Source organism: Hyla sarda, chromosome 3 (genome assembly GCF_029499605.1).
Source record: "Hyla sarda isolate aHylSar1 chromosome 3, aHylSar1.hap1, whole genome shotgun sequence".
NCBI classification, from domain to species: Eukaryota; Metazoa; Chordata; class Amphibia; order Anura; family Hylidae; genus Hyla; species Hyla sarda.
In genome coordinates, this window is record NC_079191.1 from 307,057,291 (window position 1) to 307,070,564 (window position 13,274).

General features: G+C 41.6%; 1 protein-coding gene across 1 annotated transcript in view; it reads left to right on the plus strand.

Annotated features, from left to right (window-relative positions):
* Positions 1 to 234: 234 nt before the first annotated feature.
* Positions 235 to 13,274, plus strand: part of GALNT2 (polypeptide N-acetylgalactosaminyltransferase 2) — an 84,498-nt gene continuing 71,458 nt past the window's right edge. The window contains exon 1 of the mRNA XM_056567007.1: positions 235 to 530. Within this exon, the coding sequence (XP_056422982.1) occupies positions 432 to 530 (99 nt within the window). The 5' untranslated portion in view covers positions 235 to 431. The remainder of the gene's footprint in view (positions 531 to 13,274) is intronic.

Consider the following 13,274-nt stretch of genomic DNA (forward strand, 5'->3'; position numbering starts at 1 on the left):
ATCATGCCCTCATAGCTCCCCAGCTATTAATAAACTACAATTCCCATCAGGCCCTCACAGCCGGGAAGTCTCATGTTGGAGACAGCTGTTGGGACTCTTCTATGGTGACCTGAAGGCGCCACATAGACCTCCATCCATTCTGGAGCAGCAGCGTACTGTAACCATGGCGACGCCGCTGATCCCACCCATCCCGACCGGCAACCCCCTCAGTGATGTGTGATTGGCTGAGCAGGCGCAGCTCGACCTTTGCCCCCTGACCTGGTGATGCTCGCTGTTTCCTGCTCGCTGGCCTGCTTGCAGTCAGGGAGTCAGTGCCAGAAGCAGAGGGGCTGAGGCTGCGGGCGGCGATCACACGGCTCCAGTGGGCGGAAGAGGAAGCGTGCGCCAGCGTACACCGCCTGTGGCCGCCTCGGGACCCCGCTCCGTCTACAATGAGGAGGAAATCCCGCATTCTGCTTTGCTTCGCCTTCCTGTGGGTTCTGGGGATTGCCTACTACATGTACTCCGGCTCCTCTGTCAGCAACCAGAAGGTAACGGGGGTGGAGGAGGGGGCTGCGCCATTCTATACAGTCAGGGGCTAAATACCGAGCAGTGACGTGTACAGACCCTGTCATGTATCCCACCTGGAGGGGCCCCACAGGAGAGGACTGTCCTCCAACCTCAGATCATGATGGGAGTTGTAGTTTTGTTACAGCTGGAGAGCCACAGCTTGGGGATCGTTGCTTCAGAGCAATGTTTTCCCACCAGGGTGCCTCCAGCTGTTGCAAATCTTTATGCTGGAAGATGTTGTTTTGCACTAGTTGCAGGCCCTGGTAAACACTGCCTCAGAGTATACCCCATGTCAGAATATCAGGAAGGAATTCCAACATATACCGTGGCTCAGACAGTAGAATGGATGCAGTTTATGTGACCCAGTAGAATAATACACTGTCCTATCCCACATATAGTGTATCCAGGTGTAAAGCAAACCAAAACCCCAGGGCACGCCACGGTATGTGTCGGAATAGAGTTCGAACTGCTGCAAACTTTGGTCATGTGACAGCGACAGTTTACTGTGAACAGTTTTGTTGAAATTTTGAAGCATAAAGTCAGACGTAGATCCATAAGGATCTGGAAATATAAAGGAAGGACTATAAGTGTGTGCACAATGGTATAATCCGCTCCTGTGTGCACAATGGTATAATCCGCTCCTGTGTGCAGAGCAATGCGGTGGTCCGGGGGGGGGGGGGGGGCACCCTCCAAGTTCCCATTGGCTTTTATTGACACCACTACTTTTCCATTCGGTTAGCACTGAAAGGGGTACTCTGGTGGAAAAGTTTTATTTTTTGTTTAAATCAACTGGTGCCAGAAAGTTAAACAGATTTGTATGTTACTTCTATTAAATCTTAATCCTTTCAGTACTTATTAGCGGCTGTATACTACAGAGGGAATTCTTTTCTTTTTGGCTTTCTTTTCTGTCGCGACCACAGTGCTCTATGCTGACACATCTGTCCATTCATTTTAGGAACTGTCCAGAGCAGCATATGTTTGCTATGGGGATTTTCTCCTGCTCTGGACAGTTCCTGACATGGACAGAGGTGTCAGCAGAGAGCACTGTGGTCGTGATAGAAAATAAATCCAAAAAGAAAAAAATTTCCGCTAATAAGTTTTGGAAGGATTAAGATTTTTTTTTTTTTTTAATACAAGTAATTTACAAATCTGTTTAACTTTCTGCCATCAGTTCATTTAAAAAAAAAAAAAAAAAAAAAAAAGTGTTTCCACCGGAGTTCTCCTTAACCGCATGGAAAAGACGTGACATGTCAATTCTTCTCTGCATAGTTTACTATCTCCCATTGAAGTCAATGTGTAGCCCCCTCTGTTGATTTCAATGGGAAGTTGCTGAAGAGAAGGCGCAGTTTGGTTGGAGAAACCCTTCTGGTCTCTCAGATTCTGAATTCTTCTTTTGCCATATATACACTTAAAGGGATACTCCGGTGAAAAACTTTTATTTTTTTTATTTTTTTTAAATCAACTGGTGCCAGAAAGTTAAACAGACTTGTAAATTACTTCTATTTAAAAATCTTAATCCTTCCTGTACTTATTAGCTGCTGAATACTACAGTGGAAATTCTTTTCCGTTTGAAACACAGAGCTGTCTGCTGACATCACGAGCACGGTGCTCTCTGCTGACATCTCTGTCCATTTTAAGAACTGTCCAGAGTAGGAGGAAATCCCCATAGCAAACATATGCTGCTCTGGACAGTTCCTAAAATGGACAGAGATGTCAGCAGAGAGCACTGTGTTCGTGATGTCAGCAGACAGCTCTGTGTTTCAAACGGAAAAGAATAGTATTCAGCAGCTAATAAGTACAGGAAGGATTAAGATTTTTTTAATAGAAGTAATTTACAAATCTGTTTAACTTTCTGGCACCAGTTGATTTAAAAAAAAAAAAAAAAAAAAAAAAAGGGTTTTCACGGAGTACCCCTTTAATGGGATATTTATCAATACCTGTGCAGAGTAAAGGTTACCCAGTTGCCCATAGCAACCAATCAGATTGCTTCTTTGATTTTTCAAAGGCCTTGTTAAAAACGAAAGAAGCATTCTGGTTGCTATGGGCAACTGCACCCCTCTTCCTCTACGCTGGATTTGATGAATCTCCCCCGTAGGGTCCCTATACACATAGCAAAAGAACCATACACTAAAGGGGTTGTGCTGTCTAGCAAAGTCACAGGATAGGGCAGTGTTTCCCAACCAGGGTGCCTCCAGATGTTGCAAAACTACAACTCCCAGCATGCCTGGACAGCCAAAGGCTGTCCAGGCATGCTGGGAGTTGTAGTTTTGCAACAGCTGGAGGCACCCTGGTTGGGAAACACTGGGATAGGGGAAGCTAGTTGTTCACAGGGGTCTGACTGCTAGGAACCCCGGTCTTCTGTTAGAATGGAGCAGCGAGACGCCTATGTGCGTCACCAATACATTACTTTGACATCTGCAGGAACAGCCGAGCGCTGTACTCTACTTTTTCAAAGAGAATAAATGCTGGTGTTTTCTAATGGGAGACCGCTTGTACTCCTGCCCCATAAGTTTTTCTTTTTTTTTTTCTATTGTATCACTCAACTAGTTACAGCTTCTATGTTTGGAATTTTCAATGTATTTTTCTAATGAAATTGGGAAATTTGTTTAATCTGAAGGTGTTTTATTTTTTATTTTATTTTTTTAAACTCCCTTTTGTGTGTCGTCAGAAATGACAGTGCAACAGTATCCCATTGCTGTCTACGGGATTCCAATGCACAATGAACATTGTGGAATGTCCGCCGCTAAAAGAATGCTCTCGGTCATTCTTATGGCGGAACCCTCCTGGAATAGATTGCCGTCTAAGGCGATGGCAGTGTATACACGGTCCTAGCCCGGACTAATTTAGTCAGTGCTGGTCGCATTCCAAATCTCCTTCCGGGATTTTTCCCTCTGGAAGTTTCGCAGTGTGAACCTAGCCTAAGGAGTACAAAACACTGTCTCTATATGCACTGTGTTAAAGGGGTACTCCCGTGGAAAACATTATTATTATTATTATTATTATTATTATTATTATTATTATTTTTTTTATAAATTGATGCCAGAAAGTTAAACAGATTTGTAAATGACTTCTATTCAAAAATCTTAACCTACTTATCAGCTGCTGTATGTTCCAGAGGAAGTTATTTTCTTTTTGAATTTCCTTTCTGTCTGACCACAGTGCTCTCTGCTGACACCTCTGTCCATTTTAGGAACTGTTCGGAGTAGAAGCAAATCGTCATAGCAAACCTCTCCTTCTCCGGACAGTTCCTAAAATGGACAGAGGTGTCAACAGTGAGCACTGTGGTCAAAACAACTAAACTTCCTCTGTAGTATACAGCAGCTGATGAGTACTGAAAGGATTAAGATTTTTAAATAGAAGAAATTTACAAATCTGTTTAACTTTCTGGCACCAGTTGATTTAAAAAAAAAAAAAAAAAATGTTTTCCAGGGGAGTACCCCTTTAAGTATAATTTGCAGTCTGGCATTTAGCAGTAAATTTAGACATAGTGGTGGAGATGTATTAATACCATCTGAAACCTGGAGAAGACAGATGTGCTACATTTATCACAGTGGCCGTGCTGTGTGATTGTCACGTGATGCTAGATATGTAGCCTCTTTACCTTATACCACCTCCTTCTTGGTTTCTCTTTTACTTTTTTAATATTCTGTTCCAAAGGAATGGCGCGCAGTATTAATAAATCTGGTACGTTTAATGACTCCACTTATCCACAGCTTCTTTTCTAGACACTTTTCAATGTCTCTCGAGAGGCGTAATTGCTGTATAAAATAATAAATCAGGTTTTTGGTATAATTGGGGCCAAAGTTCTGGTGCATTTTTGCTTTTTAAAATCCTGATTATCTTCCCTTGATGTGATGTTAAGCAGCTGCCGTCTTCAGAGCTTTGTTATGTATTTGCTACTATCTAGTGGGGATCTTCAATTCCCCCTTAGGCCAGTGTCCCACACAGCGCAATCGCAATGTATTTGACGCTGTGGGTGCGTTGCTGGCAGCCACAGAACGACGGCAGAGCAAGGGCCCTGTAACTGTGTGTCTGGATTTCCCGCCGGCAGCAAATCTGCAATGTCAGCAGATGCTGTGACCATACCCTTTAAGACGATTGGTGTATAGGCATCAAGATTTCTTCCATAACTCTATTGTGAATATGATTTGTGGCAGACTAAAGTAAGTTTTCCATAACTTCTGGAACCTGGCCAGGCGCTAAGGAATACCAGGGCCCAAGATTCCAAAATTGGCAGCAGTAGATGTCGCTGTGTACACAGCTTCTTCCTGTTATATTCCCAAAGTTTCAGGTTTTCCTATACACAGTGTCATCTACAACTGTTATTATTGGGGAGTTGCTGTGTACACAGTGACATCTACCACCAATATTTTGATATATATATAATTTATTGATGATTTTTTTTATTTCCTAAATGAATGAATGTAAAATTAAGCAACTTTCTATATAGTCTTCATTAAACATTTCCCACCATGTGGCTGATAAATCTATCAGGGAGGGGGGTAGGGTTACATAGTAGCTCAGAGAAAGGGGAGAGAAACATTTAAGGACAGCTCACTCAGACTGTAAAGAGAGAGGAGTATAGATACAAGGCAGTCTGCAGGGGAGAATTATAGAGAATGTAGTAGAGAAACTGAGTAAAATCATTAATAAAGACCTATGAAGAAATTAACTGTGCACCATAATAATTACAAAGTAAGAATTAAATAATGTTTTTAAAAGCTATTGTGGCATTCAAGCACAACTGAATCAACTGCATTTATTTGCTGTGTAGCTTATTTTGTTGTTTTTCCCTCCTCCCTTTTAGTTGACCTTTCCTGTGTTAGCAAGAACACTTGCTTGGCCTTTTGTTATTTTTTTTTTTTTTTACTCTTTTCCGAAAGCCAACAGGTGAATGCCATCCTCTGCAGCATAGTGAGAGTCCCTAGGGGGGAAAGTGACACATATGTCTGTGTTCAGTAATTTGTTCTTCAGGATTTACATAGTACGTTTTTCAGATGGGAATTCTCCTACATTCGTAGCTACTGAACAGGAGTGCTAATAAGGTTTTTAGTTGTTTTTTCTGTATTGTGCGGATGCATACCATAGTCATATGTTACTGCTGCCAATCTTGTGCAATTGTGTTGCTAAGGAACAGATGCTGAAATGGAAGTAGAAAATATTATTTACGTTTTTTTTAATTTTAATTTTTTTTTCCCTTTAACTGATAAGAAAAATCTGTGACACATAGCTGAACAAAGCGCTGGCAGATCTGTTGAATGCTGTCTCCTTGCTTTACGCATCCCCCAAGCTACACTTCTCTTTCATTTGAACTGCTGTCTCCAGTAATGGTGACCTTTTTATTTCAGGTAGATTTAGGTTTGAGTGCCTGTCTTTTATGGATGAATAATGGGTGACAGCAAATGTAATTTCTTAGTGTACGCTGGAGCAATACATGCAGCTCAAAAGCCATCTCTATTGTTCACACGTAAAAATGGTTTCATAAACCCCAATATGTTACATAAATAATAAATGAGCTAACAAGGCATAGAAGATAGCTTAGGGCTGGGCGGTATGACCAAATGTGTGTGTCACCGTATTTTTTAAACTTTTGGCGGTTCCACAGTATATAACGGTATTTCCTAACCCCCCCCCCCATATTAATTATCAGCCCACATCCCCATCGGGGTAAATACTCACATATCACCCGCAAGCGCTGCCCTCCTCCCTCCTGTTTGTTGCGGCCGCCGGTGCTGACACTCTATACTGTGCGGTATCCCTATGCCCGGGCTGCAAAAGGTAAACAAAATAAACTTTAACGTACCTACGTCGGCTTTACGCTGGGGACGGAACATCTGTAAGCTGTCAGCCTATCACCGACCGCAGCAATGTTCCGCCTCAGCCGGTGATAGGCTGAGCCCACTGTCATGTAAGAAGCCGGCTTCTTACATGTCCGTGGGCTCAGCCTATTACCGGCCGAGGCGGAACATCGCTGCGGCCGGTGATAGGCTGACGGCTGTCCGACGTTCCGTCCCCAGGAAACAAGTGAGGCCAGTACCGGACCAACGGGAGGTGAGTTAAAGTTTGTTTTTTGCAGCCCGGGCATAGGGGGTATCCTATATAGAGTATAGTATAGAGCAGTGGTCTTCAACCTGCAGACCTCCTGATGTTGCAAAACTACAACTCCCAGCATGCAGGGAGTTGTAGTTTTGCAACATCTGGAGGGCCGCAGGTTGGAGATCACTGGTATAGAGTTTCAGCGCCTGCGGCCGCAACAAACAGGCCGAGGAGGACAGCGCATTCGGGTGACATGTGAGTAGTACCCTGATGGGGACAGCGCTGGGCTAATAAATTGGGGGAGGGGGGGCAGAACAGCACTCGCGGGTCACATAGGATTAGTTCCCCGATGTGGGGACAGCGCATCGCTGGGCTGATTCATTCATTCATTCCCGAGGGGGAGGGGCCAAACCGGTATTGCGGTATGGGTTAAAATTCATATCGTGCAGCACAAAAATTTCAGTATGAAGCGGTATACCACCCAGTAGAGATGAGCAAACTTACAGTAAATTCGATTCGTCATGAACTTCTCGGCTCGGCAGTTGATGACTTTTCCTGCATAAATTAGTTCAGCTTTCAGGTGCTCCGGTGGGCTGGAAAAGGTGGATACAGTACTAGGAGAGAGTCTCCTAGGACTGTAAACACCTTTTCCAGCCCACGGGAGCACCTGAAAGCTGAACTCATTTATGCAGGAAAAGTCATCAACTGCCGAGCCGAGAAGCTCATGACGAATCAAATTTACTGTAAGTTCGCTCATCTCTACCACCCAGCCTTAATATAGCTATGCTTACAGTAAGAGGAAATGATGTTTCTAAGAAATACCTTTTTAAAGTTCTAAATTTGTAATAAAAGGAATAACAACCTCTATTTTGTGACGGTGAATGGATCAGTATTAATGTGGTTTCTTCTGACAATCTTCGGGGTTTTCAAAAAACTTCAGACTTTTACATTTCATCCAGCTTTCCCTCTCTCTGTGCTTTGATATTAATCCCATGATACCTCAGCACAGCATCATATGAGCAGTCGGAGCCAGTCTTGCTGGGAGGACACTGTAATCAATGTTACCTCTATAGTTTATAATATATATATCTCAATAAATGTGTGTATGTTCCAGCATCACTTCCAAAGCTGACGATATTAACATGAAACTTGGCGCACATGTTACTTATATGTCAACAGCAAACATAGGATAGGTAATTTAACCCTTACCCACCCCCAATTGCGAGGTTCAGGGTTCTTGTTTAAAGTCCAATGCAAATCTTTGGGAAATGTATGTTCCAGCATAACTTCCGTACGGCTGGAGATATTTTGATAATACTTGGTCACGTGTTACTTATATGTCCACTAAAAGTATATAATAGTTAAATTAACTCTAACCTACCCCCATTTGTTAATGATGGGGTTTTTGTTTCAAGTCCCATGCAAGTATATAGGACTTCTGGCGCCTTACTCTACAAGCTCCGCTCTGCATCTCCTGGTGAATGTGTCAGTCCGGCTGGCAGGCCACACCCTCCCTGCATTCCATGCTCCATCTCTTAACCATGCCCACCATTTAAGTCACAGCCCTTTTATTTTCAGCTTACAATATTTTCATCACAGCTCAGCCCCACCTGGGGACGGGACGTGGGGTCTGATATGAGGACAAAAGCTTCCTTCTTTGTTACTTTTCCTCCTCCACAAGGATTAGGTAGGAAAATCGGGCAGCGCCAGGTTCTCAGCTAGTCTAATATTAAAATAAAGTATACAGTCAGTGGGGCGAAATGGTCATCTCTTCCATTATATATGTGTGACAGGAATTGTATAAATAGTAACTGATGGAAATGTCTATTTGCCCTTTGTGGAGAACTTGTGTTTAACGGTCCATTCAGTTTCAGGAGGAGGTTACAAGAGATACAGGAGGTTCTAGTAGCGGAGATGTTGACCCCCATTAGAAGCACATGTACTTTCCAAGGGGGTCACCATAAAATCACATGACCCAAATAAGAGAGGATTTCTGTCATTTGTAGATAGAAAGGAACTAGAAAAAGGTTATACTGGCTGAACTTTATATATTGGAGTGCTAGCTACATAATAATAATAATAATAATAATAATAATAATAATAATAATAATAATAATAATAATAATAATAATAATAATAATAATAATAATAAATATGCAGTCAACCCTACAGATGCACTCAAATTTAACATACACCATTGCACTTAAAATGTGCAAAAATGTTGCTTAAAAATGGTCTTTCCTGCAGTTTGTTTTATCAAAGAATAAAATATGTATCTTAGTGTGTGTGTTTTGCCCAGCAGAGGTGAGTAGAATAAGCGTGTTAGGGACCCATGCGAAGTTAGGCCACATCCGCGTGGAGGATGGGGGGACATGTTTTGATCAGAGTGTGCTTAGGATCTAAATTTTTTGACAGAGTGCTGCTGCAACCTTCTTTTTGTGGCAAAGTTGTGTTCAACTTGGGTACAAATTTTTTTTATTTTTGCCTTGCAGTCACACTATGTCCAACAAACATTACATGTAAAGTTGCAGTGCCACACTGCGAACTTCGTGTCATATGACTGAAGTTACTGTGTCCCGATGCCAACTTTACACAAGTGTAATGCAGGAACACCTCTGTGCCTATCTTATAACTTCATGTCCAGTCACGTTTAAATAGCATTAGATTTCCTCATTTGCTCTTGTGAAATTTACTTTCTGTGATAATAGAGCACTGGAAACTGAAGAATTTAGTAGCATTCTTTATTCAGTGTTTGAAATAAATTTCCCCAAAAAATAGAAAATAAAAAGGCATACTTACCTACTCCCATTCCCATGCTGGTCCCTGCATTTCCTGTTTGGCTCCTTCTGGCCTTTTGTACAGGACCTGCCCACTCAGCCAATTGGCTGTAGCTGGTTGTCCTGTCACTACCAGAGACTGTCTGAACGGGCAGGTCCTGCAGTCATTGGCGGCAGCTGTGTCCAGTCTCTGTCAGTGATTAGCTGAGGGGGCTGGGCTTGCACCGAGCTCTTGTTTTGGAAGCAAGAAGAAGATTGGGGGACCAGAAAGAACTGCACGCTAACTGCGGGACTGGGTGTAGATACTTATGGCCTTTTTTTTTCTTTTCTTTTTCTTCCCTTAAAATTTTCATAACCCTAGCAACATAAATTTTTTCCAAATGCTGAAATACCACTTTCACCTAGAAGACCTATGACGTAAATGTATGTCATGGTGCCCTGGGATGTACTTCACACACAGCACTTTGCGGCTGCAATGACAGGACTTCGCTGCTAATGGCGGACATCAGCGATCATACTGATGGCCGTCATTAATCCTATAGATACCATGATCAATGCTAATCACTGTATCTATAGTGAAAATGGAGGTGCTGGTTGGTTTGAGTCGGCTCATTTGGACCACCACAATGCAATCAGGAGGGTTCAATGAGCGCAATTGGCTGACAGATGTCTCAGAACAGCCTCCAATGTGCAGGATTTGGCCAAGTCAGGAAAAAAGTAAAAGTAAAACGCAATCAAAAAGTTGCATCAAAACGAAAGTGCTGTCTATATCAACTACAAATCACAATGCCAAAAATGAGCCCTCATACAGCCCTATATACGAAAAAGTTATATGGGTGAGAGTAGGACAATTTTTAACATACAAATTTTATCAAAAATGTTTGATTGTTTATAAAGGTTGTACAATCATAGACAAGCATGTTTTAATTGCACAGACCCACAGAATAAAGATTATAAGGTGGAATTTATCATTGTGGGTAGACTCCTTTTTTTGGCTGTGCTTTGGGGCATCTGTCTCATTTTGTAACTTTTGCTGTGCCTTTTAGTGATCTAAAACATTCTTTTTTTTTTCTTAACAATTTTATTGGCTGTTTTCAAATATTTTTCTTACGGCAACTTTATTTTTGGGGCAATTTTTCCAAACCTTATACGTTTCTGGAAGGAGCTACCGGTAATTGTGTTTAGTGTCTATTTATAAAGCAGTGCATTATGCAGGAGCTTTGTACATATGTTTTCTTGATCCATAAGAAGATTATCAGCCGAGAAGAATTAACACAGCTTAATACCGCTGTGTTTTTTTTTTTTCACTACCCTCCCCCCCCTTCACTCCTTTCCCATATCTTTTGGTCTATACGTTCCACTTGCATCTTTTGCTAATGAGTTGATTCCTCACAAGGATTCTCCGAATATGTTCTATGCGTTTGTTTTTCTACCCTTGCCTTCCGTTTTTAAAGGTAAAATGTAAAGCTGCACATCACCTTAGAATTGCGCTGTTCTGATATACATCCGGGAGTGTAAATGTTAGTCATGTAAGGGATAATCCAAACTGACTTCTTGGTATGGGGAAGGATTTCTCCAGTTTGCTTTTTCAAATGTTTACTTATAAGGAATGGTTTCTGTGAAAAGATATTATAATCTTTTATTACACAGACATTTAGGTATAATGATTACATGTTTACTTTTCTTCTTAACATCTTACATAGGGTTTATGCACCCGGGGGTGGGGGCACTAAACAGAAGTTGTATGGCTCCTTTTAGTACAAAGTTGTACAGCCTACTGTGTGTATACTGCCATACAGGCTCTTTAGGACTCCTTATGTATGGAGACTAGAGATGACTACCTGTCATTTGGACAAACATTGCATAGATCAATAGAACTAGCCAATGTAAGAGACTTTATAATATAAATCATGTTACACAAAAAATGTTTCCATTGTTATCAAACTTTTTACCTCTCCTGCTGCTCTATTCATCTCTGAAAATCAGCTCAGTTCTGTCCTGTGTCTGCAAGACAAGCAATACAAGTCTATGGAAGGGGAGGAGGGAGCTCTGGGAGAACTACAAATTATAGCTGAAGCCTACAGAGCAGAAATCTACTGAATAATACCATATACAAATTATATACCAGGAATAGTGCTTCAGCTTATCCTGAAAAGTCACATGAAATTATAGCTATGATTTAAGACGTCCAGCGAAATTGCTACATTTCTTTTTCTGTTAAATTCCTACATAAAATTTTTTGTATGAAATTGGAGGCATGCTAAGGTATGGTAGGGGCCTCATGGACCACTGTAGTAGCTTCTTCACAGCTTAAGTCTTTCTAACTTGTCACAACAGTACCACTAGAAAGATTGACTTGGCTATAGCTAAAGTCTCTAGGAAAGGGTCCTTACTGTTTGAGGATTTAGGAGCCTTGAATGAGCTTATAGATAAGAAGGCAGAAAGTTTTCTTGAGAGCTTGGGAGGCTGTGGGAGCTACTTTTAAAACCTATGGTAGCAAGTACCTCGGTCGCTAGAACTTTGCTGTTGTGGATAGATAAGCTGTCCACGGATTTGCAAAATAATGCCCCAAGGGAGCAAATTTTGTCCTCTATACAAACTATTAAAGGGGTACTCCCGTGGAAAACTTTTTTTTTAATTAACTGGTTCCAGAAAGTTAAACAGATTTGTAAATCACTTCTATTAAAAAAAACTTACCGTAATCCTTCCAGTACTTTTTAGAAGAGAAATCCAAAAAAGAAATGCATTTCCTCTGATGTCATGACCACAGTGCTCTCTGTTGACCTCTGCTGTCCATTTTAGGAACTGTCCAGAGCAGCATATGTTTGCTATGGGGATTTTCCCCTACTCTGGACAGTTCCTAAAATGGACAGCAGAGGTCAGCAGAGTGCACTGTGGTCATGACATCAGAGGAAATGCATTTCTTTTTTTTATTTCTCTTTAGTATACAGCCCCTAAAAAGTACTGGAGGATTAATATTTTTTAATAGAAGTGATCTACAAATCTGTTTAACTTTCTGGCACCAGTTAATTTAAAAAAAAAAAAAAAAAAAAAAAAAGCACCCAGAAAGCCTTTCTTCCCATACTTAAAATAGAGAAGATCATCTCCTCAGTTAGAGATATCAGATCTCCTCGTATTTCCATCAGGAAAGGGATGTCAGTTTTAGGTCTCTTTACCTCAGCCGTCCCTACAGTTCTCTGGGCTCAACTCCACTCCAGTAACTTAGTTAGAACTTCTGAGGGTTTACGATGGTTCTCAATCAGGTTTGGACAGGCATATTGTATTATCTTCCACTGTTCTCGCCTCTCTAGATTGGTGGTTAATTGAGGAAAACTTGTCTTGAGGTGTAGATTGGCAGCTTCAAAACCCTGTCATTATTACTACAGATGCTAGCCCCTGTGGGCGGGGAGCCCACTTAGTGAATTTGAATTATCTGATAAATCTTCAAATTACAAGGGTTATTAGCGATGTAAGGAGCTCTCGAGTCACCTAGTCCTTGTATTCAAGGTTCAAATGTAATTTTTTTTCATTTTTATAATTCCACCACTGTGTCCATCATTAATAGGCAAGGAACCATGAGTTCTTCCCTAATGAATTTATCATTCTAGGTCCTTACCTTCGCAGAGACTAAAGACTCAAGATCAATGTCTACAGTACACATCACACACTTCCTGAGTCGTCACTTGATTCATCAGGGCAAGTGGCTGCTGAATCCGGAAATATTCCATAAGATATCGGCCTTATGGGGAATACTGCAGGTGAATCTGTTTGCTACCAGACAGAACATACAGGTCAGCAAATTGTTCTCCCTCTCCCCAACAGACAGACCCCTGGTGGTGGACACACTGTCCCAGAAATGGGATTGGGACTTAGCCTATGTTTTTCCTCCCCTAGCGCTCATCCACAGGGTCA